The 25,980-nt window shown below is 31.5% G+C and overlaps 3 protein-coding genes across 5 annotated transcripts; 2 read left to right on the top strand and 1 right to left on the bottom strand.

The window, feature by feature from the left end:
* The first annotated feature begins 500 nt into the window (after nucleotides 1–500).
* On the top strand, nucleotides 501–2,609 carry LOC108458471 (probable protein phosphatase 2C 58). Of its 2 annotated transcripts, none has more exons than XM_017757886.2 (6): nucleotides 501–628; nucleotides 759–849; nucleotides 1,306–1,548; nucleotides 1,674–1,950; nucleotides 2,051–2,205; nucleotides 2,294–2,609. In XM_017757886.2, the coding sequence occupies exons 2-6, from the start codon at nucleotides 817–819 to the stop codon at nucleotides 2,429–2,431; spliced, it is 846 nt and encodes a 281-aa protein (XP_017613375.1). In that variant the 5' UTR covers nucleotides 501–628; nucleotides 759–816; the 3' UTR covers nucleotides 2,432–2,609. The 2 variants fall into 2 exon arrangements, with proteins under 2 accessions (XP_017613375.1, XP_052882478.1); XM_053026518.1 differs by having other exon boundaries at nucleotides 584–613.
* A 1,013-nt stretch (nucleotides 2,610–3,622) lies between these two features.
* LOC108458215 (uncharacterized protein At4g28440-like) lies at nucleotides 3,623–4,821 on the top strand. The gene is made up of 2 exons (XM_017757520.2): nucleotides 3,623–4,069; nucleotides 4,360–4,821. Exons 1-2 carry the CDS (start codon nucleotides 3,820–3,822, stop codon nucleotides 4,560–4,562), a joined length of 453 nt encoding a protein of 150 aa, XP_017613009.1. The 5' UTR covers nucleotides 3,623–3,819; the 3' UTR covers nucleotides 4,563–4,821.
* Nucleotides 4,822–18,175: 13,354 nt separating this feature from the next.
* LOC108459603 (transcription activator GLK1-like) lies at nucleotides 18,176–21,115 on the bottom strand. 2 transcript variants are annotated; one of them, XM_017759006.2, is made up of 6 exons: nucleotides 20,071–21,115; nucleotides 19,620–19,763; nucleotides 19,032–19,376; nucleotides 18,837–18,944; nucleotides 18,642–18,734; nucleotides 18,176–18,567 (listed from the first exon to the last, which is right to left on the bottom strand). In XM_017759006.2, exons 1-6 carry the CDS (start codon nucleotides 20,548–20,550, stop codon nucleotides 18,418–18,420), a joined length of 1,320 nt encoding a protein of 439 aa, XP_017614495.1. In that variant the 5' UTR covers nucleotides 20,551–21,115; the 3' UTR covers nucleotides 18,176–18,417. The 2 variants fall into 2 exon arrangements, with proteins under 2 accessions (XP_017614495.1, XP_017614496.1); XM_017759007.2 differs by having other exon boundaries at nucleotides 19,620–19,760.
* Nucleotides 21,116–25,980: the final 4,865 nt, after the last annotated feature.

Genomic DNA, 25,980 nt, shown 5'->3' with positions numbered 1-25,980 from the left:
AAGAGAATATCTTGAGTTGAAGCTGTAGGTCACCAATTTATTCATCCAAATAAATAAATATATATATGTAATTATAATGATATTTCTTAAGTTTACCTAAACTTTTAAACTATCATTGAGAGATCGTTACTTGGACTATAGATTTAAATATTTGTAAATATTTTTTTAAATTTGAGTATTATAAAATTAGATAATTTATAGATTTTTATATTAAAATTACTATTTGATGCAATTTAGATGTTTAATAGTATTATTCAAGTACTTTACATATAATAAATGAATTTAAATTTTAAATAAATTTATGAATTTAAATTCGAATGATTTTTTAAAAAAAATCTAATCCGAAATAATTTCAACTATTGTTATTATAAGATTTTATTATTAAACTCGTATTATTAAATTAGTAAAACTTATAATAATAATAATAATAATAATAATAATAATATAATAATAATAAAAGAAGAAGGAACAAAACAGCTAGCCCAAGAATATAGTATAAAGGGAAATCTAATAATAAAAAAAGAAGGTAATCTTAATAATGTGTAGAAAAGTCGTCGGCAAGAACGCGTTCATTTCAAAACACGCGGGGCGGAAAAGCTAAACTCACACTTAGGTCACATTTTCGGCGGTCAACCTTCTTTTCCCTCTCCTCCTCTGTTTCTCTATATACACTGCTTTTTGTCATCTGCTCTGAAGCTTTTCTTCTTCTAACATCAATTCTTCAGCTTCTCTACTCTCAACTTTTTGGTTATTTTCAGTGTTAAAAGAAAATTTGTTTTTGGTGCTTGCTGTAATAAAGCAAAAGGAAACTACAACATGCATGGGAAAGATATTCTTCAAAAAATGAAGGTCAGTTTAAAGTTCAATCCTTTTTTTTATTTTTATGATGCTTTGATGTATTGTTTTTGGAAAAAAAAAAAAGGTTTCATATTGCTTGGTTTATTTCCTAGTTTTTGAATATAGTTGTTCTTTATTGACAAATGAGTTAAAGATTGTAATTTTATATACATTTTGGGATTTAATACATAAATTTGCTTATAACTTTATTTGGCTCCTGAATCAAACTATTTGTGTGTATATATATATATGTTTTGAATTTTATAATGTATTCTTATTGTTGAATTACTTCTGATTTTCTTATACAAGGCTTACCAAGGTAGATGTTAGCTTAGCATGCTTAGTTTCTAAGAGATGATTTTTTATCCTTAGAATGTAATTTATGAACTAAAAGAATAGTATATCTTTTGGGGATAAATAAATCTAGTTACTTTTATGTCGGTAACGATGTTATGTTTTCATCTGAAGGCTGGGCTATTTTCATCTGGGGCTGACACAGGGAAAGGGAAGAGCAAAATGTCAAAGCATACGACGCAAGGTTTTCATTGCCTGAAGGGAAAATCAAATCATGACATGGAAGATTATGTTGTTTCTGAGTTCAAGAAAAAAGACGATAGTGAGTTAGGTTTATTTGCAATCTTTGATGGACATTTGGGCCATGATGTTGCAAAGTACTTGCAGAGTCATCTGTTTGATAACATCTTGAAACAGGTAGAGTTTAGTGTAAGAATCAACATATGATTCTGTCACTTCCCTTATATATATATATATATATATATATATATATATATATATGCACACACTTACAGGATCTCTTATGAAACATTTGTATGCAGCATGATTTTTGGACCAACATGGAGGATGCAATAAGAAGAGCTTATCGCTCCACTGATGCTGAAATACTGGATAAAGCAAAGGTTCTAGGCAGAGGAGGCTCAACGGCCGTGACGGCCATACTTATCAACAGTCAGAAACTGGTAGTGGGGAATGTAGGAGATTCTCGGGCAGTTATGTGCAAGAACGGTGTGGCAGAACAACTATCCGTTGATCACGAACCAAGCACAGAGAAGAGATTGATTGAGAGCCGCGGTGGCTTTGTATCAAACCTTCCAGGTAATACTAACTAGAACAAATACTAGCAATTCTGCAACTCCATTATCTGGTATCTGGTATCTGGAAATTGGAACTGACATATATTATCTGATCCTCACAGGGGATGTTCCACGGGTTGACGGGCAGCTGGCTATAGCAAGGGCGTTTGGCGATAAGAGTTTAAAGTTACACCTTAGCTCCGACCCCGACGTGAAAGTGGTGACTATTGATGATGACACAGAGTTCCTTATTCTGGCCAGTGATGGGATATGGAAGGTTATTACTTTTGCAATTCTAGTTTCTCATGCAAATATTAATTCAATCGAGATTCAAAGTTTCTCATGTTTAGCGGATCTCGTTGCAGGTTATGTCAAACCAAGAAGCAGTGGACGCCATAAAAAACATCAAGGATGCTCAATCAGCAGCAAAGCACTTGATTGAGGCAGCAGTTTCTAAGAAGAGCAAAGATGACATATCTTGCATCGTTGTAAGGTTCCGGTGATATATTTCTTCCGATGAGTACCGAATTAATGAGAAAATGAATAGCTAAATATGTGTATACCATGCCACGTTTTTTATCCTCTTTATAGCTATAGTGATTGTTGCAGGCTACCATAAAACTGTTTGTATGTAAAAAGTTGACCCAGCTTTATAAAAATGACTACTTGAATTGTCTGTAACGTCATCGTTGATGATATGTTGTTGAGTTTCAATGTTATCAAGGATAGGACCGTCCATGCCTTCAAGGCTTCCATACATAACTGAAGCATCATGATGACATGTGAAGGGTGACGATTTTGAATGGTTTCTTCCTTTAATAAAGATTGTTACAAATAAAAGGAAAAGGGAAAAAAGAAAAAAGTACACTCTTATGGTGATGGTGATGATGATGCATGTTGATGTTGTTTGTTGTGTGTGAGTGCGAGTGTGAGTGTGTGTAAGACAATGAAAGGATTGATGGATGATTCTTTCCTTCATATCCTCTGCCTTTCAAGAAGTTAAATTTCCATGAATATTAAGAATATACTTGTAGAATATGTTGTGCTTATCATCCAAAAAGGAAAAAGAAAATCAATAAATTGCTAGCAAGTTTTACTGAGTACAATCCATTCAAAGTATAAATATAAATACACGATTTATTATTAGTTTAATTGTTTTCGATATTATTATCAATATAAGAAGATATGAATTGAGAGTATTAAAATGTAAGTAACACACAATTAATTTATAAAATGGATAAATTTATTATTCATGTATAGCATTTTATTTTTAAAAATGTATTTATTTTGATGAATTAATTTCTCTCGTTATAAATTAATATAGTTAAAGTTTTTTAAAAATATATATAAGCTTTCAAAATTTTAAAAGAAAATTCACGTTAACATTGTTTTCAATTTCTTATTTTGAAATTAATAATTTAAATTCTCAAGGAATAAAAGTATTTATTAATTATAAAAAATAAAAGGAAAAACTAACTTAACGAGTAAGTAGTTACTTGGGTAAGTATTTATTAATTATAAAAAAAATAAAAGGAAAAACTAACTTAACGAGTAAGTAGTTACTTGGGTACAGTAATGACTGAAACCCCTTGGAGAAGGGGAAAAGTCTCGGTCTTCCCGGCATCGTTGACCTTAAGCACCAATACAATTCAAACACGTGTAAAATTCAAATAAACCTCCCACCACCGTATATATATTAATGATCCTCCATTCGAAACGAAAGATATACACGGGTCACCCAAATTCCCAAATTTCTTAGAAACCCTAAATCTTCTCTAATTGTTTATGCCCATTCTGCCCTCCCATAAAAACCGTTAGAGATATTCCTAGGGTTTGCATTTGCGGTTTGGGGGATAGGGTTTTAGACAAAGCCAAATCTTGGATTTGAGGAATGGCGACTGCGACGGGACAGGCGAACGCGAAGAGAAAGCCGGTGTTCGTGAAAGTGGAGGATTTGAAGCCCGGTACGAGCGGGCACACTTTGATCGTCAAAGTGGTGGAGATGACCCCAGTCAAGACTTCCGCCAGGCCCAACAGGTCCCGTGCTCTCCTTTCTGGACCTGTACCTCCGGCCCGGATCGCTGAGTGCGTCGTTGGGGACGAGACTGGCACCATCATCTTCACCGCACGCAACGAACAAGGTATTTATTTTTCTCTATCTATATGTATACACTAGTTTCATAGAAATTTATAGCCTCTGTATTTAGATCGATTTTATTTGCTCAGCGTTTTATTGGGTCAGCCTATATTTCATAATAAACCAAGTTGGTTGTACTTGTATAGACATTTTGTCTTTTCTATTTCTATTTTGGGGACTATTTTAGTAGTCTAGAACAGAGTAGTATTTGGAAGGAAAGAATTCTGACTGCAAGACTTAATTGAATTAAACAAGTACCTATGTAATATCATGATTTTGATGTTGGTGATGCAGTTGATCTTATGACAAAAGGTGCAACCGTGATTTTACGTAATGCTAAGATTGTTATGTTCAAGCGAACAACAATGAGGTTAGCAGTTGACAAATGGGGACGGATCGAGGTAACCGAACCTGCTAAATTCGCAGTTAAAGAAGATAATAATCTTTCTTTAGTTGAATATGAGCTTGTTACTGTTCCTGACCAGGGCATGAATTAGGGCCTTTGTTTATTGTGAGTGAATGATTGAATATATATATTTCTAGGAAGTTAATACTTTTTAAAAAGTAACCATTGGGCTTGATTCTTGGCTTGGTTTTGTGTCATGATCAGTCCTTTGAGATTGCGGTAGTACTTATTAGTATTGGACATATTTCATTGTGAAATCGAGTTTAATTCTCTTTTGCTTCTTGTTTATGTTATGACTATCATCAGCTTAAAGTTGAAAAAGTTAAATGCAATAAGAAAGCTGTTGTTCACTTTGATTTTCTCATTGGTGATATTATTGGTTTGTCGGGATGAATGCTAAATAAGTTCAGGTTATAACTTTAGAACACTTATGAAACATTTTCCCATCCAATTTCAAGGTGTTTACATCTTGGGGTTTTTTTTCCCACCTTGCCGAGATCCTTCTTTGGAGTGCTCATTGTTGAGACACGGTTGATCCATCCTACTTACCCCACTTATTGGGGTGTTAGGAACGAGATTGCCCGTATCTCTATGATAAAGCTGCCCCTCCAACAAATAAAACAAATGCAAAGATTGGTGATGTTATTGGTTAACACCAATCAAATCATTTGTGGTACATTTTTGTACTCAAATGTCTTTGAGCTAGGGAAGGCAATAGAAAATGGTTTCAAAACTTAGGAAATTCAACTTGGCTTGGCTCCTCATCTGCCCAATGAGAATATCAGCTATATATACATACATATGACACTCTCTTAGGAGGGAGAACTGTTTTAAATTCATTAAACGTTCTCCAATCCTCCGAATACTAGTCATACATGATCATTGGAAGCTGATTGAATAGAAATATTTACATGACTAGAAGTGCATATTCAAGCTTCACACCTTGAAGTAAGACAGTTCAATTCTTTTCAAGACCCTGACAACGACAAAGAAGGTTTTGGACCTGAATATAAAACAGTTCTGATATCATGTATTCATTAAACACTCATGCTTTGCATATTGTACCTGACAAAATTTGTCTAAGCTGAATCAACACTTGCGCGGCCATCAAGCAAATTAACCTAACAAAATCTAAGTATGAAGATGGTCAATTTATAGAACAAATCACCCACAATGCATGGGCAATGTCAATGAAAAATAAATAAGGAAAAATAAATAAGATGAGGGGGATAGTGTCGGAATCTACCAGCGCAACTCAATCGACGTAGCACTGAATTTTATCTGCCATCATAAAATGCTTAGCAAATATGGTTGTCCAAAGCTTATAGATATATTCTGGAGATTTAGGCTGTATGACCTCGGCATTAAGAATAGTAGTGTTGGTTATATCTTGTAAAGTCTCTCTGTCATCATTATCTGAATATCATCATTAACTCAAATGTTAAATACTAAAATTAGAACTAAAAAAAAAAAATCAGCTATACTCATGGCGGAAAATAGGATCAAATTTCAGTTTTGAGCCATATCAAGTCATTTAACTTTCATTTTAATTAAAATTGGGTATTTTTTGAATATATTTGGCGTGTTTTTCGACACAACTAACAACAATATGTATATAGAGCTTAGACAAATTGATAAAAATAAATTATATTTATATGTAGTACGTACAAATAATTACATTAAAATAAATTGAAGTATACATTTGAATCATGAAAATTTTATGTATATAATTGTACCAAATTAAAATTAATGTATTAAACTGTATGTTAAATTAAAATTTATGTGTAATTTCAATTTCATCATTTCTAAATTCTCTCTCTACTTTAGGAAAATTAAGATGTTAGCCATTTTACTTTAATTTGTCAAATTTTGGTCTTGTATTTTACGAAAATTGAGAAGTTAGTCCAAGTTTTAATAAACACATGAACTTAAATTATTACTTTTTTTTTCTATTTCATTGCATATATATTGTTGATTTGTCTTCATATTATTTCAAGCTTAAATCAACTTAGGCTAGGACCTTCTCGAGTTCAGGTTTTTTCGGGCTCAAAATTTCTCAAGCTTGGTCCCTTTCGGATTTGGATAATTTCGAGCTCAAATTATTCCTAATCCAGATAAAGTCAAATTAGTCATATTGAATAAGACGTGATAATTAATTTTACTTTTACTTAATGATAAAACAATCCAAATAAAAAGTGGAAATCCTATATAAATATTTTATTATAATAGAAATATTTTATATAACATAAATAAAATTCTATATTATATGTAATATTTATGATTATGTAATATGTCTATAAACTTTGTAAACATAGTTAATATTATTATATGATATTAAAATTTTAATAACATCGGGAAGGTGTTCAAAATCGTTAATGGCGAATCTCTCTGTAGGCGATTTTACCATTGGTTCTCATCCTGTGCCGTCAAAAGATGGCATTAGTCGTACGACCAAGAAAGCTCGTCAACGTTCGTCTAACTCACCGGACTCGGAGGATCACATTGTGAATGAAAATGGTGTCAAAATGGATGTTTTTGATGGACAAAAAAGTATCCTTCAAAGAAGAACTCATTGGATCAGTTCCCAAAACCCAAACAGTCAGAGAAGATGAATATTCCGAACTACTTGAAGGCGATGTTATCACTAAGGCTGTGGATGGAGTGCCTTCTATTCATTCTTTGGATCGAGTTAATTGGTTCATTGAGAGACGTATGATACTTTCGGTTATTATTAAATTGCTGGGTCGTAAAATGGGTTTTGCTGCTTCAATTAACAGAGTGCAAGGTCTGTGGAAAACGATGAAACCATTTCAGTTGATGGATTTGGAAAATGACTATTACCTGGTCAAATTCCAAGATGAAAGGGATTATTCCAATGCTTTGACAAAGGGACCATGGACTGTCTTTGGCTAATACCTTACGGTCCGTCCATGGTTATCGTCTTTCTCAACATCGGATCACCCTCGAAGTTTAGTAGTTTGGGTTTGATTGCCAGGCCTTCCTGAAGGGTTGTATAACCAATGTTTGCACAAAGTAATTGGGGAGACGATTGGCCCAGTGTTGAAAATTGATCATAAAAATAATGGAGTTCGAGGACGATTTGCTAGACTAGTTGTCTGTGTTGATTTAAGCAAATCGTTAATCTCGAAACCAACAGGTCGAATATGAGTCATTGCCCAATGTTTGCTTCGGCTGTGGGCAGTTTGGTCATAACAAAGACTTTCGTTCGCATCACCCTTCCGCTAAGACCATGGAGTGTGAGCTGAAGGAACAGCCCAAATCTAAAACTGATGAGATACACAAAAGGGTGGACGAAGAACGATTTGGTCCATGGATGCTGGTGGAGAGGAGGCAGCGACAGTCTTCCAGAACGACGGTGAATAAATGTCCCATGGTTACTGGTAAGGTTGTTGGTGGCTCCAGATTTGGGGTGCTTGATGGGAGCTTAGGCGAGAATGAAGGAGAAGATGATTCTGTTGGCTTGATTGATGCCGAGAAATGTGTTGCACGTATGGAAGGTAACCTCCCAAAAACCGATTCTGCTTCTAATAAAGGAAAGTCGAGTTAGAGTAATTTTTTAAAAGTCAATGAATAATAAAGGAAAGGGAAAGGGCATTGTTATCTCGGTTGGGGCTAAGGCAAGTGTCGAAATATTAAAGTCGTCAAACATGATGGGTGAGTCTTCAACGGAGCCGAGCTTTACATCCTTTGATGATGGATCCAGTTTGTAGATTAATAACGAAAAGCAACCCAACTCTCTTCTCCATTTTCAAGCGATTAGAGTCGATAAAACTCTTGACTGGTTTAAAAAGTCGAGCAATCAAAATGGTTGATTCAGTGAAATAGAAAAACCATTTGAAAGAGAACATTGAACCAGATATGATTGTGCCTGGGGATAGTATGAGCGTGGACCATGGTCAACGCCATATGTAGTTGGAATCTATGGTCATGGGGGAAGGTATCGAGGAAACACAATCCGTCGCGGTTTCCACGGCGATCAAAGGCATCGTTCGAACTTTAGAATGAACCAGTGATAATGCTATGATATGGACGACAAGGCTATTCTAGTAGAAATCTCGGAAGATGAGATAATTGAACATAATGCTACTGCATAATAATACATAATAATGATATATGCTTGTATGTATGATTGAGTTTTTATGTTCTGTATTTGGTTGTGATGGTGCCAAAATGACATATTGGTTAGGCACTACTAGGATATATTATATCATGTTTTGGATTGAGTTTGTGAAGTGATTTAGGCAAGATATAATGTACTCAAACTTGTGTTTTGGTATTGTGTAAGGGTTGGATTGCATCATTTGAAAAATGATCATTTTGATGTTACACGGTTTGTCACACGGCCGTGTGCTACTGGTAAATTAGATGCAGGATTATTGACACAGCCACAATTTGTTACATAGCTTGGCAACATCGTGTAACCCTGCATTACACAGCGTTCAATCTTGTATATAGTTTGAAGACATGACTATGTGGTTTAGCTCCACACGGCCTCAGCCTATCATACGTCTGGCAATACAGTCGTGTGACCCATGTTTTGTCTCTTTACCTATCTTTTTGTAGAAGTTTCAAAATAGTCCTGAATTGATTCCGAGTCTATTTAAGAGCTTTTGTAAGCTCAATTGAAACGTGAACTTGTTCAAAATGCATGTTAAACATAGACTTGACTTGTGTTTATTGAATTATTGAATATTATTGAGTAAATATGTGATTGTTCTTGTTTGCTATTGTAGCATCCTATAGCTCGGATCCGATGATGGAGACAAGTGAAAGGTGTTACAATTTTTCCCTTTCCTCGGACTTCTGTTGCAAAATCGTCTCTTTACCAATGAGGTAAGGGTAAAAAAGAGAATGACAATTGATGGTTATTGTACACAATATGGTGTTTTAGTTAAAACAAGGCTTTATGCAATCCGCGATTGTCCATATACAATTGGAATTTGGAAATCTTTGGTACCACCACATGATTGGTTTTCCTTTTTTTCTTCTTCCTTAGAGGTTTGGGTTAAAATGAACTTGCTTAAGTCATATAAGTTCATGGTCAATGGAGAATGGCCAACTCTATTTTCAATTGCTTCTTAGCTGATTTGGAAGCATAGGAATGATTTTATTTTTAAAGGAACTAGTCATAACAACACTAATTTGATCGCAACCAGTATTGTAACGCCCCAATTTTCGAGAATCCTGTGAATGTTGGCATAGGTTTAATTATGTTAGTGGGCCTCTAGAAAGCCCAAACTTAAGATAGAACCCGACAATTTTAGTAATTTTTGTTCCATAAGAAAAAGGGGGTGAAATTATGAAATAGGACCTATGTGAAAATGTTTGAAAATGCTATAGATTAAATTGAAGTGGCCAAATAAATAGGAGTGCAAAATAGGAGGATTTGCATGACAAACCTCCCATTTTACATGAAGTGGCCAGCCATCATGTTGTTGTAGACAAAATGTACATTTGATATCCATAATTTATGGTACAAATTGATACAAATTGATAAAAGGTTAGGTAAATATTCCATGATAATAAGTTAGGTAAATATTCCATGATAATGGGTTAGGTAAATGTTTCATGATAATGGGTTAGGTAAATGTTTCATGATAAGAATTTCATGTCTTTTGTATTAAAGAATTAAATGGATGAAATATGAAGTTTTATTAAAAGAAAAGGGTGAAAAGAACAAAGTTTTGTCCATCTTTGTTCATCATAGCTGAAAGTTAGAGAAGAAAAAGGAGAGGAGAAAGCTCTTGAGTATTCGGTCATTAGGAGGAGGAAAATTGAAGGTAAGTTCTTGGTACCTTGTTTCTATTTTGAGGTTCATGAGTTCTTCTTGATTCTACCTTAACTCTTGAAGTATATTTTGATTTTTAGTTGTGTTGTGAGCATTTGGTCATGAATTAAAATGAAGGAAATGGTTGTTGTTTCATGTTCTTTTGATGAAAAATGGAAGATATGTGAAGTTGAGCCAAACAAATGAGCATGCATGTGCCTTAGATGCTAAAGGGAAAAATCGGCTAACGTGTTGTGCTTTGAAATGATGAAATGGAGATTATGCTTAAGTAAAAATCATAGATATGTGATGATTGATTGGTGATATACATGTTTAAATAACATGCATGCAAGATAGGTGTATGAAAGAGTGATTTGGTAATAAATCTGCTTGGGACAGCAGCAGTAACATGAATTTGGAAAATCACCATAAATTGTGGGACATGAATTAGAAGCTGAATAAATTATGTAATTAAAGCTTATTGAGTCTAGTTTCTAATGAAATAAACAAGAACATATTTTGAATTCTGTACAATGACAAATTTGATTCGTAATGAAGAGTGGTCAGATTAGTCAAACAGTGAAACATGGGAAACTTTGAGAAAAATCTGGTATTGATTGGCTAAACCAAAAATTCTGAAAATTTTATGGATAGAAGATATATGAGTCTATTTTCAATGAAAATTAACGGAACTTGATTTGGAGTTTCGTAGCTCCAGTTATAAATGATTTAGTGATTGTTGCTCAGGAAGACAGCTTGCAGTGAAATTATGATTATGTAGTAAACATTGACAAAAATTTGCTAATGAGTTGCTTATTGTTTTCTTATAAGCTTACTATGATCTGTAGGTGTGGTTGGCCGAATATTGTAAGGGGTTAATACGTAGTTTGTATTTGAATAGTTAGATTAACGTGTTAGTAATCCAATTGTAGGCGGTTCGTGTGTGGATCTCACAAGATATCGTCGCAAAGCAGTGTGTAACTAACACCCTCTTTCTTAGTCTAGATCGGCAAAAGTCGAAAAGCCAAAATGCCGAAAACCGTATTTTGTAGATTTATGAAAAGTCTGAATGCTCGTGAGGTAAATCGATTAATGTTTTTGGTAAGCTGCAATGTTTGGACTGCAAAGTACATGATTTACGTGCCCTCGATATTTTTGGGCTTAATGGGCCAAAATTGGAATGATGGACCAACGGGCCCAATTCGGTAAGAACTCTCAGTAGTGATTCTGTTAGTACGTGAAAGGTAGGAATATGCATGAAAACCCTAAAATAGATAAATTACTGAAATACCTTTAAAAGTGGAAAATTTACGCTTTACCCTAGGAGATAAATTACCAAATACCCCTAAGGTTAAATTGACCTAAATGCATGTTTGACTGTTGTTATTTACTGCATGCCATGTTGTTATTATCTGATGCATGGGACTGGGATATTGACGGAGGAAGTACTAAAAGTGGCTTGTCCACGTACTGAGGCTTTACCTCAATTTATCGTTAAGCTGAGCAGCAAGGCAAGAATCTGTGGAGTGTTAAATTTGGGTGGGTTGAGCTATTCCCACATGGAGTGTATGGTTGGTATGGGTGGAGTGTAGTGGTTGGTGGGTTGAGTAGTCTCCCCAAATGGGCTTGCATATGTTTCTTGATGTTGCATGTATTTTGAAATGGGCCTATTGGCCATCATCATTATCTGAATAAGGGCTAAGGCCCGGTTTATTGTAATCTGAAAAGGCTCGCCCAAGACCATTTATTACTGAATGGGCTTAGGCCCAATAGGCTTAAGTGACTTGGGCTTTGAATGGGTTTTCCTTACACCGAGTTTCCCAAACTCACCCTTTTATTTTCATCCACGCAGAAATCCCCAACCATAGTGGGCTTGGAGTCGTGAGGAATTCGGAGTGGCCACCCGCTCAAAAGTTTGATTTTCTTCGGTGAACTGGACATCCTTTTATTTACGTTTGAAGTTTTGGGTTTTAAATGTAATAAGGCCGCTTAATTATTTTTGATGGTTTTAATATGTATTACTAAGATAGGTATTACTTATTTTAACTGTTGAAATTGGATAGCTTTAGGCGCATTTTCAAAAAACAACAATTGATTTCAAAATAACACGACAACAAGCAAAGCTTCCGCAATGAAAGTATTTTCCAAAATTAATCACTTTTCCTAAAAATGACTTAATCAAATCGGTTTCCTAGAAATATCCATGACGTTAAGGTGTGGAAATGGCGGTATGCATGTCTAGGATTGGATCCGAAGGGAGCTTGGTACTTAAGCAGTCCGATGGACTCACCACCTCTTTTCCGGTTTCCTACCTGGTGCACAGCTTCCATTCACTTTAAACCTTAATGAATTAATCTTTTGAACATCAAGTACGATTTTCTGGACTTAGAATGGAAATTTTTTTAACGTTTTTGATGTGGCATACCGGATCCGGCCATAACTTCTGGGCCGGGTTTGGGGTGCTACAAGTATAGCTTGGTATCGTAGCTTCCCAAAGAAGACACCCTCTGTTGCTATGGATAGTGTGATTCGGGATCATTAGGGGAAATGGTTAATTGGCTTTGGCATGATAATTAGCAAAACTGAAATTTTTCAAATAGAAACAAGGGCACTTTATGAGGGACTTGTTGTTGCTTGGCAGGAAGGGCTTCAACAAATCAAAGTGGAAAGCACTAAAGCTATCTTGATTGATGTTGTTAGTAATAAGTATGCAGTTGACAATAATCTTTCGAAAGTTAGACTAACTCATATAATGCTCACGAAGAGCTGGCAAGTTAGATTTCAGCATGTTCCGAGGGAGCAAAACAATGTTGCAGACTGTATAGCGAATATGTTAATTGGAGATTTGAACGTGAAGTGCTACCTTGTAGAACCACCAAAATGTGTTCAAGCCTTATTGGAGAATGATATTCAACAATTTGGAATAAGGGTAGACTCTCATTAGAGTCTTATAATTGGAAGTTCTGTTCTATTTCTTTTAACTAATATACATTAATTTATTAAATTATACATAACCATTGATATTATAATAAATTTTTTTACTTGTAAAATAATGAGGTGGGGTAATATAGTTTGAACCTATTCCAAATGGATGTTTGACAAGTATTTTAACCACTACTCCATGCAAGTGAAGACTATAATATGTATTATATATGATGTGACATTTAGAGCTGCTCATGGGCCAAGCCACCTGCCCAAGCCCAAAAGTTCGCATGAGAAAAGAAAAAGTTTGGACAAAAATACGAGATTTAGAAAATGGACTTGAACAAAATTTAAGGCTCGTTTGCTATATAGGACAGAAATTGGAAATGATTACTTTAGCCCAAGCCCAGCTTGGATGTATATATATTCTATTATAAATATTAATTATATTAATTATATATGTTAAATAATAATTATGTATATATATCTACATTAAATCACTAACTCAATAACAGCTTAAACTCATTATTCAAAATCTAAAAAAACTAACCAACTAAATAATCTAGTCCAAAATATTAATTATATTTGTTGTGTTTCGATGTTTTCTTATAGAGTTGTTATTATTTTAGGGTTTAATTCTCCACTGCGTTTTGCTGCTATATTGTTACTATTTTTTGCTGTTGTTTCCATGTTTTGATGATGTATTGATATTGTTTTATTGTTGTTGTTTTGCTTTAGGTTCAACTACTGTTTTATTGTTGATTATGTTGTGGTATTTGCTTGCTAAGTTGCTATTATCTTGATGTTATTTGATGTATTTTGAATATGTTAAGAAATATTAATTTTAATGTATTTAGTGTATTATGTTTTTAAATTTATTTTTATAAAAAAAGTTTATCTAAAAAAATCAAATATGAATGGGGAGACTGGGCCGAACCTAGGTTTACCTTTCTTAATTTAGGTCGGGCTTGGCAAAAGTTATACCCATTTTTCGATCCAAACCATATTCGAGTTTAAAAATTGATTTAGATGCCTTGCATGAACCTAAACTCAATCCAACCTGACCCACAAACAATTCTATGTAATACTTCATTGTTTATATTATAATCTGTATATTATTAACTATATTATATTTTATCATGGATCTTATTATAGTATACGATTATAGAAAATTATCTTATATGTATCATTTATGTTTAATGAATAATGCATATCTAACATCTTAAGAAAATTATGTATATAAATATTGTGATAATGAATATGATTAAAATTCCGTATCAATTTAAATGTGAAACATTTAAAATATAAATTAATATATTATGTTATAATCTATAATATATATATTTGTGTTTTGTATATTATTATATAATGTAATATAGTATATAATATATTATAACCTAATGTAAAAGTAATTTTTATACTGTAATTTAATTTGTAATTAATTATTTTATACATAAAATTTGAATTAACAAAATACCATTTATTATTTACTATATTATCACATGGACATTGGCATGCTTTCAAACTTAGGCCTATTTTACCCACTTTAGTACAAAAATCAAATTTTGAAAAATTAAAGTAAAAAATAATTTCTCAAATTTTGTAAAGTGAAGGATGGAATTTACAATTAAACTTAAAATTTATATTTGCATATAAACATATTTGTAATTATGTAATTAAAATATTTATATATATTAAGAAACTATAAACTAAACTAAAAATAATTACATATAAAAATATTTTAAAAATATTGAACTCCATGTAATAATTTTATGGTCAAGGGTGTTTATCGCCTCAAGTATAGCCTGGGTTCGAGTTGTATTAGTCGTGTTGGTTGTTCAAGTTTTACCTATTATTGTAATTCACCAAAAACTTATTTATATATATTAAGAAAATATAAACTAGACTAAAATATAACAACATATGAAATTTTTTTTTAAAAACACCTATAATTAAATTTAGAAGACATATGATATCAATATATGTCAATAGTATAGTAAAAATAAAAGTTAAACTATAAAATAGTCACATTTGTTTGCCTTAGATTACATTTTAGTCACTTATGTTTGAAATATTACATTTTAGTCATTTACGTTATCGTTTTGTTACGAAGTGATCACTCTACCATTAAACTCCGTAACCTCCCTAACGATAGTACTCTGTGGCAGTCCAAATGGGTTTTAAATGCCAACTTGAATGTCTTGTTGCTGGGATAAAAATAGGTTTTTAATTAAATAAATTTAATTTGGACTACCATGTAAGACATCCAAGTTGGTATTTAAAATCCATTTGGATTGCCACATAGAACCGCCGTTAGGGAGGTACCGGAACTTAACGATAGAGTGATCACTTCGTAACAAAATAATAATGTAAATGACTAAAACGTAATATTTCAAACATAAGTGATTAAAATATAATCTAAAGCAAACAAAAGTGACTTTTTTTTGTAGTTTACCCCAACACAAAATGATAAATTGACAGTACTAACAACCATATAACGGCACGTGGTGTGCCACGTGTATCTCATGTTGATTTTACCACATCAGCAAATATTTTAAATTTTAAAACTATCAAAAATAAATAGTTTTAATAATTATTTTAAAACCATTTCCAAGTTCATCTTGGACGTGATTTTTAAATAATTATAAAACATTATAGAAAATTATTAAAATTTATAACATCCAATAAATAATTAAATGATGGTTTGAAACTAACAAGAATATATATACAAGATGTACATAATTAAAATAAAACTAATTAGTAAAAGTAGAGAGTAAAAAAATTTTAAATAGGTAAATACGTCTAATTAGGAATATTAATACACTCTAATCGTTTTCTAGCTCATATTGTCATTTTTTAATAGCACCTAAAATGGTATCATGTTAGCCGGTTAAGTTTTAGTTCGATTAATATCGGCATTATTGTCAGTGTAGAAGGACGTGGGTCCAAGTATGCTGAAGCACATTATCCTCTTATTTATGGGTAATTTTAGGAATTGTATAAAAAAGAGTAGATATAATAAGAACATATGATGAGATTAATGTTTAAAAAAAAATGTTATCATATTAGAAAGTATCATTTAACATGCTATCAAAATGTTATCACATTGATAAATAAAAATTTTAAAATTAAAATTATAGTTAGAAAATATTTATTTAACAATTGAATCATATAAAGTGGTAACTTATAAAATAACTCTCATCATTTTTGAATTAGTTCAAGTTAACTTTTAACATCAATTCAATCATCAATATTATCAATAAACAAATGCTGTGCGAAAAACTTTTCTTTTATAAAATTTAAAATTTATAAAAATAAATAAATCAAAGTCAAAATTTTATTAAAGTTGCTGCCGTAAATTTAAACCTTCCATATATTTTTTATTTGTTTTATTAAAATATAAAAAAAAAATCAAAGTAGTATTATAATAACATCGCATTTATTTTTTAAATATAAAAATATTATAATATTTTTTAACTAAATTAATATTGAATTAACTTATATAATTCAATTTAGAGAAAGTTTAAAGTTAAGAAAGATGTTATAGTTTTATGCATGATAGTCTAAATTATAAGGTTGGGAGATAAGTCACCCACCTCTGTCACTATCTGTTTCCATAAGAATCTCCTGCCTCTACTCTCTAGTAGTTTGAGACAACTGCAACTTGCGACACTGTTTTTCAATATTTTCTTATCTCAACCTGTTTTTCACTGTCTAATTAAATTCTATATTTTTACCATAATTACGATTAATTTTATATAACTAGTCATGAATCATACACCATTTTGTAGAGATTATATTCTTAAATTCATAAATAAGAGTTATATCTTCTCATCGTTAACTAATCATCTCACCTCAATTTATTTTAGAATCAGCTCAACTCTAATTTTATCATATTTTAATATGTAACATCAATATTCAGTAGAATTCCTTCATAAAAATTATTCAATCAAACAAACATGAATTCAACTAAATAAGTTAAAAGAAAGTCAACAATGCCACAGTCAAGCCGTATGAGTCTTAGTTGGCATACTAGATAAGTTAAATTCTTACATAAATGAGTTATTCAAATAAATTGATAATAGTAAAAGAGATTTTGCATGAAATATCAAAATTGGACATCTAAGTAGAGTGCTAAGTTATTTCTTGATAAGTTATTTAATTCGATATTTTAATGACTGATTTCAATAATAAATATTGTCGTGATTTTAAGTTGTAATTTCAAAATAAAATTTAATTATAATACTTAAGTATTTATATCTTTTAATGTCCATTAATATTTAGTTGGGTTAATTTGAATGTGTAGATTTAAAAAAATGTAACAATTAGTTTGGTGTGATGGTAAAATATATTATATTTTTAAGGACAAAATTTATGTTTAAATTTTGGAGATGTCATTGTTAGGAAAAATAACTACTAACTCCGAACATGAATAGTAAAACGAACATAAAAATTAAATATAAAAAAAACTAAATTCCTTCAAGTTGCAAAAAATAATATTATTTTAATAATTTATTGAGTAAACTAAATCAACAGTCATTAAATTATCAAAAAATTATTTTAAACATCCAACTATGAACACATTTTAAACTTGTTTTCTTTTTACACATTTCCACGTGATATTCTAAAACCCTTTTTGGAGTAATAAAATTTTGAGTTCAATTTTGAAAGTAAATAATTAATCACAATATTAATACATTTCGCCTAATAACAAATTATGTGAATATAACGTGTATTATGATTTAAGCATCTTTAAAAATGGTTGAAAGAATATTTTCTTTTAGGGTAAGTATTAATTAAATTTAAACAATTTTTTAAAATTTATAAAATATTCTTAGTGAAAATAATAATTCTATATTATTTTCTAATTTTTCTAAAATAATTTTCAAAAATTTGAACCAGTATTGGAAAATGAAAATAACATTTATTTCGTGAAATCAAACTTATCCTTAATTAGTATTTAAAAACCTAAAAATAAATCAAACACTTATCCCTTGTATAATTTTGGGATTTAGATTGATTTTGCCATAGATAAGTCACCTAATACAATAAAATGTTAACCGTAAAACCATTACAAAAATTGGCTTTACTAACACACACAGGATCGGCAAGATTGATAAACAAATTTGTCCAACACGAAGCAAGGTTTTACAGAAAAAGGAAAAGGAAATTAGATTTCCACATGAAGCTAAGGCCGGGAAATGTCGTCGAATTAAGGGTTTTTCCGCATGGAGGATCAAGCACAGGAGGGTGGTATCTTGGGCACTCCTTGACGTTGCAACTCTCCTAATACGCTATCTGTAGATGGCGGCTTTAGTCCAAGAGGAAGTGGCAGCCATGGCTTTGACAAAACGTCTCCTATAGCTGCATCTATGCTCTCTTTCGACTGTATAATTCACAAATTATTGTAAAAACCTTTTATACGAAAAGATAGTTGAAAGCAATGTGGAAACATCTTACCGGATGGAAGTCAATGAGAGGGTGGGGTCCTGATTGTCCGCCAGTACCGTGGTGGTGGGGAGGAATGCCCGGGACCGGTGCTGCACGGAATCTCTGCAAGGAAACCACCAAATCCACTTAGTCTTAAAAGCTTCATCAATCTATAGTTGCAGATGCCAAAACATAATACTACTAGGTAGCAAGTATGAATCTCACAGTTGAGATACAAACAGGTAAGATGCTGCCAAAACTGGAGTGATTGTTTATCGTTGGTGCTATTGGTTGTGGAAAGCAAGGTGTTCCTGGGGTTAGTCCATTTGATACCTATACAATGAGATAAAATAAAATAAAATAATAATTAAAATCGACACTTTTAATTAGGTGGATGGGAAAATGGTGATTAGAGCTTACACGTTGGTGGTGGTGATGCCAAAACGAGGGGTTAGCTGGTGGAGGTCCCCATGTAGACTGTGGTGGCTGCGGTGGTTGGGATGTTGTGTGAGCTGGATGTTTAGGCCATAAGTGCACGAGGGATTGATCCATGGTGGGATGACCCCATACATGCAAAGGCCTAAAGTGGTGGTGGTGCATGGGTGACATCGGCGGGAAACCCATAGTAGGTGCAAGCCAAGGATTTATATCTCTCTTGCCTCCACCAGCGGAGGTGGCAGCACCACCGTACATTTGTCTCCTTTGGGTCCAATTTGCGGCCTCCGCCTCACGGGCTAGCAAATGCTTCCGATGAGATCTATATTTCTGCACAACAAGACATAAAAAGGTTTTACATAAAATAAATAATTCATTGAAATACTACTTTCTTTTTCTGAAACTTTTTATCAATCCTATGCATATCTCGAAACAGATTCTGCAGAAAAATTCCTACCTTCACAAGGAAAGAAACAAACTACAATACTATATATCGAGAGATTCAATAGGTACTAAAGGCATGAAATATGAATAAGTAGGAAAAAAATAAAGAATATTTGGAAGTGAAAGTACTTGAAGATGACTGGCAATGTTATGGCGAGTGAGACAATCGATTCCCATAAGCTCTAAAATTCTTGAAGGCACTGCCTTATCCACCCCGAGCTGCTCCACTGCTTGAACGAACCTCCTGTGCAACTCTGGCGTCCAATCCACCTTCTTCACATAATTCAACACATCATTAAACTAATCAAAACATACTTTATCCTATCCAGATCTCTGAAGAAAAAAAACAACTAATGTAAATAGCTTTTCAGAGGGCCTCTCTCACTCTTCTCTTGTTTACAATTCACATACTTCCATGATTCTCGTGACATCTTCACCTTCCCTGGAACCATGTTCTGGTCCATACTTGTGAAAGCGAGAGACCAGTTTCTAGGTTCAATCTTAAGACAATTAAAACCTAATTACTCGAGTATGCTTATGCTAGTACTACTTTCAAGTACTTCTGGTAAATTTTCATTACCTTCGTTTTTCGCTTGCCTTGATTGTTATTCTTTGCTTGTGCTGCTGAAGATTTTCTTCCCTTAACAGCATATTTAGAAGGCGTTTTATTAACTGCATTAGGTTCCTCTCTTTTGCTGAGAATCTCCTCGCCTTTGCTTGAGCTCGAACCTGACCCCGAACCCGAAATTTTATCTTCTTCTTCCTCCTCCTCTTTCCTTTGGCTACTATCCTCGTCAGTTTTTTCTACTGAAGTGTTCATTGATTCCTCAACATCACATCTACTGGTGGGTAAATCTGCAAGAATTTCAGGGTCCATCTCCAAATCCGGCAACATATCGCCTTCATCGATGCCGATAAAAAGATCATCGAAATCAATACTCTCAAGTAAATTTCCCTCGGCGAAGTCTGGGAACTCTTCAGAGCTAATAATACTGAAACTCTCCATCTTTCCTTTGTTCTCGTCATTCCTTGTGTTCCTCAAAGGTGACACAGCTAGCATTAATACAGTTCACTCTTTTTTTCTCCTCCCCCTCAAAGATGAAGAAAAGAAAAAGAGACTTAAATCCAAAAGTTACGTTGATATCCTTTATGCAGATATATAGTATAGCATGGAAACTGATACAGGCTAAGGCGACAATGGATACGCTTAATGAAATTGGTGGGGTTTTGTAGTTGCTGCTTGTTTACACAGAAAATCTGAAAATGGAGTGTGGAAAAGATTGGATCTACACCACAACTTGGGTTGAGATCTCTGGGGTTTTTTTTGTTTGTTTTTACGTTTTTGTTTCGTATGTATATGCACTAGTTGGAAGGCAATTAATTTCGGCTTTCCTATTTTAAAAATAAAAAAGGCTGAAATTCTTTAAATTTGTGGATGGCCTTTTTTAAGAAATTTGTGAAGTTTTTGCAGAAACTGAATCTCGTGCTGGTGAGCTGTTATTTAAAATCATTTATGTTGTATAAGAAAAAAGTTTACTTCAAGAAAGAGAGAGAGAAAAGGGGGAGAAATTGATGTCACAGTGGAAATGGATTGAGATATGCATGAAAAGAAAGTGATGGATGGGTTTGATGACATTTTCATTTCTTCAAATATTATAAATTTTGTTAAGAATTTAAAATTTTAATCCTGTTCTAAAAATAGTAAAAATTTATTCGGTTAAATTTAATTTTCAATTATGTATTATACGTATTATTGTAGATTTAATATATATATTCTTCAATTAGATCTTTTTAACTTTGGGTACTTCTCAAATTTTGAAATTCTTATCTTCATGCAAAATGATAATAGTTAATTTATTTACTGAATTTTTAGTGATAAATATGTGAAAAATAAACTGATATGGCGTTACACATTTGATAACATATTTGTCACATTATATTTTAGAAATAACAAAATTAAATGAATTTAATAGTTATTATTTAATGAGGATTAAAATTTTAAAATTTAAAAATATAAAACTAAAAATGCCAAATTATAATGATTGAACTTTGCACCGTTACTCGTTTTGATACCTAAAAGCTAATCTGTATGTTTTAAAAATTTGACCATTCAAATTGAGCCGAGTCATGATAACATGGTAGATTGATTGATAATATGGCACATTGATCAAGTTAATCAATGTTGACCAACTCTTGACTAATGTTGGCCGACATTGACTAGTTAAAAAATCATTAAAAGTTATTTTAAAAGAAGTGTAAAATATTATTTAAAATGAAAAGAACTTCTAAAATTATAAAAAATTAGTTAAAATGTTTTAAATTTAATTTAAAAATATAAAATTATTAGAAAATTGTTAAAAATAAAAGCATTGTAACTTTTTTTAAAATGTATAAAATTGTGAAAACCATAAAAAAAGTAAAAAATGGTTAAAATTTTCAGAGAGTTAAAATTCTGAAAATCATAAAAATTTTTAAAAACTGTAAAAATTATAATAATGTTTAAAATTGATCTTAGAACAATCTCCTACTATTTAAATCCAATGGATGTTTTCTAATTCAAAGTTTAGTTGATTTGTCAATTTTTCCGAGCATTATATTGAAAATTTTTCAATTAGACAACGGAGGTTTAATCAACTAAATAATGCATGAATTCTGTGGGCATAGAGATGAATCTTCAATCTCTTTAGTTGAGCAATATTGCACTCTTTGCTATAATATGTTTTGCAATTTTTGCGATTTTTTAAATTTTTTTATTTTTACATTTTTATAAATCTTTTGATGAATTTCAAAAGTTTTAATATTTTATTACTTTTTACATTTTAAAAATTGCAATGTTTATAATATTTAACAAACGTTTAAGAATTTTTACAAATTTTCAATATTTTAAATTGTTTTTATATATTTTATTAGATTTTAAAATTTTTTAAATATTTTTTACTAGTTTTATAATTTTGAATAATTTTTTCAAGTTTTTTATTTTTAATTTTTATAAATTTTAAATAATTTTTAATGACTTTTTTACCAATAAACATTAATCAACGTGAATCAACGTTGGTCAACTTAATTAACATATTATATCACCAATTAACGTGCCACGTTGGCCAACTTTTTACTAACGTCGATAGTTTTTAGCTACCAAAACATGTAACAACGCATAGTTTACATATCAAATATGGCTAACAATTTAAAAAAGAAAAAAAAAAAGTTAAAGTGCGAAAGAGATAAAATAAATATAGTGGAAGGGATAAATGTAAATCTAAAACACGGATACCATGTGTGCTAAACCAACTTATTATTATAAGTTCGAGGTTTCTATTTGATGATGCAAACGTTTAATCATAACAGTGTATTTTTTGACATTGTAACATTTAATCATGCATTGAAATTAACAATGGACCAAGGAAATACCAATGTCACACTTGATAAATTAAATAAATAAATAACAACAAGAACTCTAATAACCTATAAAGAAAAATGGGATTTACTTACTGTGAGGAAGTAAGAAAAATAATGACTACAATTTCCATTTTTTATAATTTTTATAATATTTTACAATTTTTAATATTTTATATTTTTAAAATTTTTAAAATTTTATAATTTAAAAAACTATGTGTAACATCCTATACTCGATCCAGTCTCCAGGTCCAAGCTACAAGATATCACATTCATTACCAGAGCAACTACGATCAATTATATACATAAAATAACCATTTTACATGCATATAAATATATTACACGCTCATAATATGATTCATCATAATCATTTTCGGGTCTTATACAAGCTTACGAAAGCTCTTTTGGTAATTGAGGGTTGAATAAAGACCAAATTGTAAAGTTTCTAAAATATCGAGTTGACATCGTAATTACGGGAGTTCCTCATTGCGACGTAAATCACTGACGACTTCTCATCACGACGTCGAGTTGCGACAACAAGAACTCGACTTCACAACGTGATTGCCTGTTTCTAAAAAGGTCTATTTGGTACCTATTCAAATATTTTAAATACATAATCAATTCTTCCATTTAGCTATTTAACCAAAAATGTCACATTCATATTCAAGATGTCATTGAATACATTAATACTGTTGCGGCGAAAAATTTTTTTACGCTTGGTCGCTAATTATGGTGATTTATTAAACATTTGAAAACCAACTTCCGATTTTATTAACAAAGGGAGTCGCCACCGATCCTTTTTATAGGTGTGATCGGACACCTAATAAAATTATTTTAAAACAAAAAGAAGGCCAAATTTAGGTCTACGTGAAAGTTCGAGAAAAATTGGGGTTCGAGTCGATTCTGTGAGGAAGGTATTAGCACCCTCACGACGCCCAAAATTGGTATCTCATAAACATGTATTGACTTGATTTTCAAAAATACGAGTTCAATATAATATTTAATCGTGATCCGATTGAAAAATAGGAATTTTAGTTTTCGATTTGTTTTTAGAAAGGGTGTCCTGTTTCACAAGCCGATAATTTCACCCAACATAGCGATGAAATCGATAGCTTAATATTAAATCGGTATATTGCCTTATTTTTGAAATTAATTAAAACATGAGAAAAATATTCCTAAAGTGAGAAATTAAAATAGATAAAGAACACAAAAAAAATGATATCATTAATGAAAAATATTAACATGGAATACTAGAATATTAAAATAACAATAATAATGATATTTACAAAATAGAAACAAGTCATGTACTAATAATAAAATAGGAAAAATGATATATTTGGTAATAATAATATAAAATAATAATATGTACATAAAAATACATATATATGTATATATATATAATAAAAGTATGTAATAATAATAATAATAATATCTACAATAAAAGAAAATATTGGGAAACGTACATAAAAAATATATACATAAAAATTTACAACAATAATATAAAATAATGATATGTGCAAATATATATATATATATATATATACATATGTATATAAAATATACATTAATATAATAATAGTTATAATAATACTAGCAATAGTAATAATTTGTAATAATAATATATACACAATATGGAATTTAAAATATACATATATATATATATATATATATATATATATGTATATAATAGTATTTAAGAATATATACATAAGAAATATATAACTAATGGCATATATACATAATATATATATAATACACATAATATATATATATATATATATATATATATACATATTAAAAATGATAAAAATATTAACACACTACATAAGTGAATAAAATATAATAATAATACTAAAATAATTTATTTAAATAGTAAAATAACTAAAAGGATTAAGTTGAGCTAAAAACAAAATATTTGGGGCAAAATTGAAATAAAAATAAAAGGAAAGGACTATATTAAACACGCTGAAACATCAGGGGACCAAAACAGCAAATATTCCTTCCCATAAAATGCAAGACATCATTGTGGACTAAATTGAAAATCGCGACAAATTCGGGGCCAAATTAAAAAACAAAAATAACTTAATTGTAAAGTAATAAAAGAGGAAGGGCTAAAATGCAATTTGCCCTTCCTTTAAAAACACGCGATCCTTGGCGGGTCGGGTCGGGTCGAACGGTCCAAGTCAAAACGACGTCGTTTTGGGGTTAATGACAACCCCAAAACGACGCTGCTTTGGAGGGCTATATAAGGCCAAAAATAACCCAAAAAATCATTTGGAGGAGGAAAAGAAAAAAAGGAAGAAAGAGGAAGAGAGAAGGAGAGAGAATGGAGGGGAAGGAAATCCGGTCGGGCGGCCAAATCACCGGAGGCTCATGGCAGTCGGCGCACGGCCACCGTATTACCTGCTTTTTAAAGGTAAAAAAAAAATCTTTTTTTTTGTTTTTATTTTATTTTATTTATATTTTATGTTTTAATATATATAGGTTAAAAACTTAAAATCGGATTAAAATAAAATATAAAAAAATCACCTTAGATTTTTTGTTTCTTCAATCTCTAATTTGAATTTGTTTTGGGTCGTTCTATTGTTTTTTTTTTTGGAAATTTTTTCGAAATTTTTTTGGTGCTGGAATTTTTGCTGATTTTTTTTTGCTTCCCTCTTTATCTCTTCCTCCTTTCTTCGCTTAAGGTTTCAACACCCATCATCACCGGCGATTCACCGTCTTAGAATCGGAAAGGGAGCGCCACGGGTAGATCCGTAATACTCTTTTCTTCCTTGATTCTTTTTCGCTTTAAAGTAAGTTAAAGAAAAAAATAAAACAAAGCAAAGATAAATGAAAGATTGAGATAATCGAGAAAAATTGAAGTTCACCTTCCGAGCTTTCCTTTTTTGTGTTCTTGATACAAACTTTTTATCCCTTTCCCCTTTTTTGTTGTTTGGGTGGCTTTATATAGCCTAATTTTTACATACTTTATTATTATTCTCTATTCTTGCTTCTTTTTGCTTGTTTGCGGGGCATGGGCATGGACAATGGGTGTGTGATGGTGTTGGCAGACAAAGATGGGAGAGTGGGAGTGGTGCTGGTGGCGATAAAGATG

This window comes from Gossypium arboreum, chromosome 4, assembly GCF_025698485.1.
Source record: "Gossypium arboreum isolate Shixiya-1 chromosome 4, ASM2569848v2, whole genome shotgun sequence".
Taxonomy (NCBI): Eukaryota; Viridiplantae; Streptophyta; class Magnoliopsida; order Malvales; family Malvaceae; genus Gossypium; species Gossypium arboreum.
This window is presented reverse-complemented; position numbering and strand designations above follow the sequence as displayed.

Bases quoted from the DNA above. Each gene is read 5' to 3' on its own strand.
- LOC108458471 (XM_017757886.2), top strand. From the start codon at position 817: ATGCATGGGAAAGATATTCTTCAAAAAATGAAG. The intron at 850-1,305 runs GTCAGTTTAAAG...TTTCATCTGAAG, and splicing joins ATATTCTTCAAAAAATGAAG to GCTGGGCTATTTTCATCTGG. The intron at 2,206-2,293 runs GTTATTACTTTT...ATCTCGTTGCAG, and splicing joins CCAGTGATGGGATATGGAAG to GTTATGTCAAACCAAGAAGC.
- LOC108458215 (XM_017757520.2), top strand. From the start codon at position 3,820: ATGGCGACTGCGACGGGACAGGCGAACGCGAAGAGAAAGCCGGTGTTC. The intron at 4,070-4,359 runs GTATTTATTTTT...TTGGTGATGCAG, and splicing joins CACCGCACGCAACGAACAAG to TTGATCTTATGACAAAAGGT.
- LOC108459603 (XM_017759006.2), bottom strand. From the start codon at position 20,550: ATGCTAGCTGTGTCACCTTTGAGGAACACAAGGAATGACGAGAACAAA. The intron at 18,735-18,836 runs GTGAGATTCATA...GTTTCCTTGCAG, and splicing joins TACCTGTTTGTATCTCAACT to AGATTCCGTGCAGCACCGGT. The intron at 18,568-18,641 runs GTAAGATGTTTC...TGAATTATACAG, and splicing joins CTCTCATTGACTTCCATCCG to TCGAAAGAGAGCATAGATGC.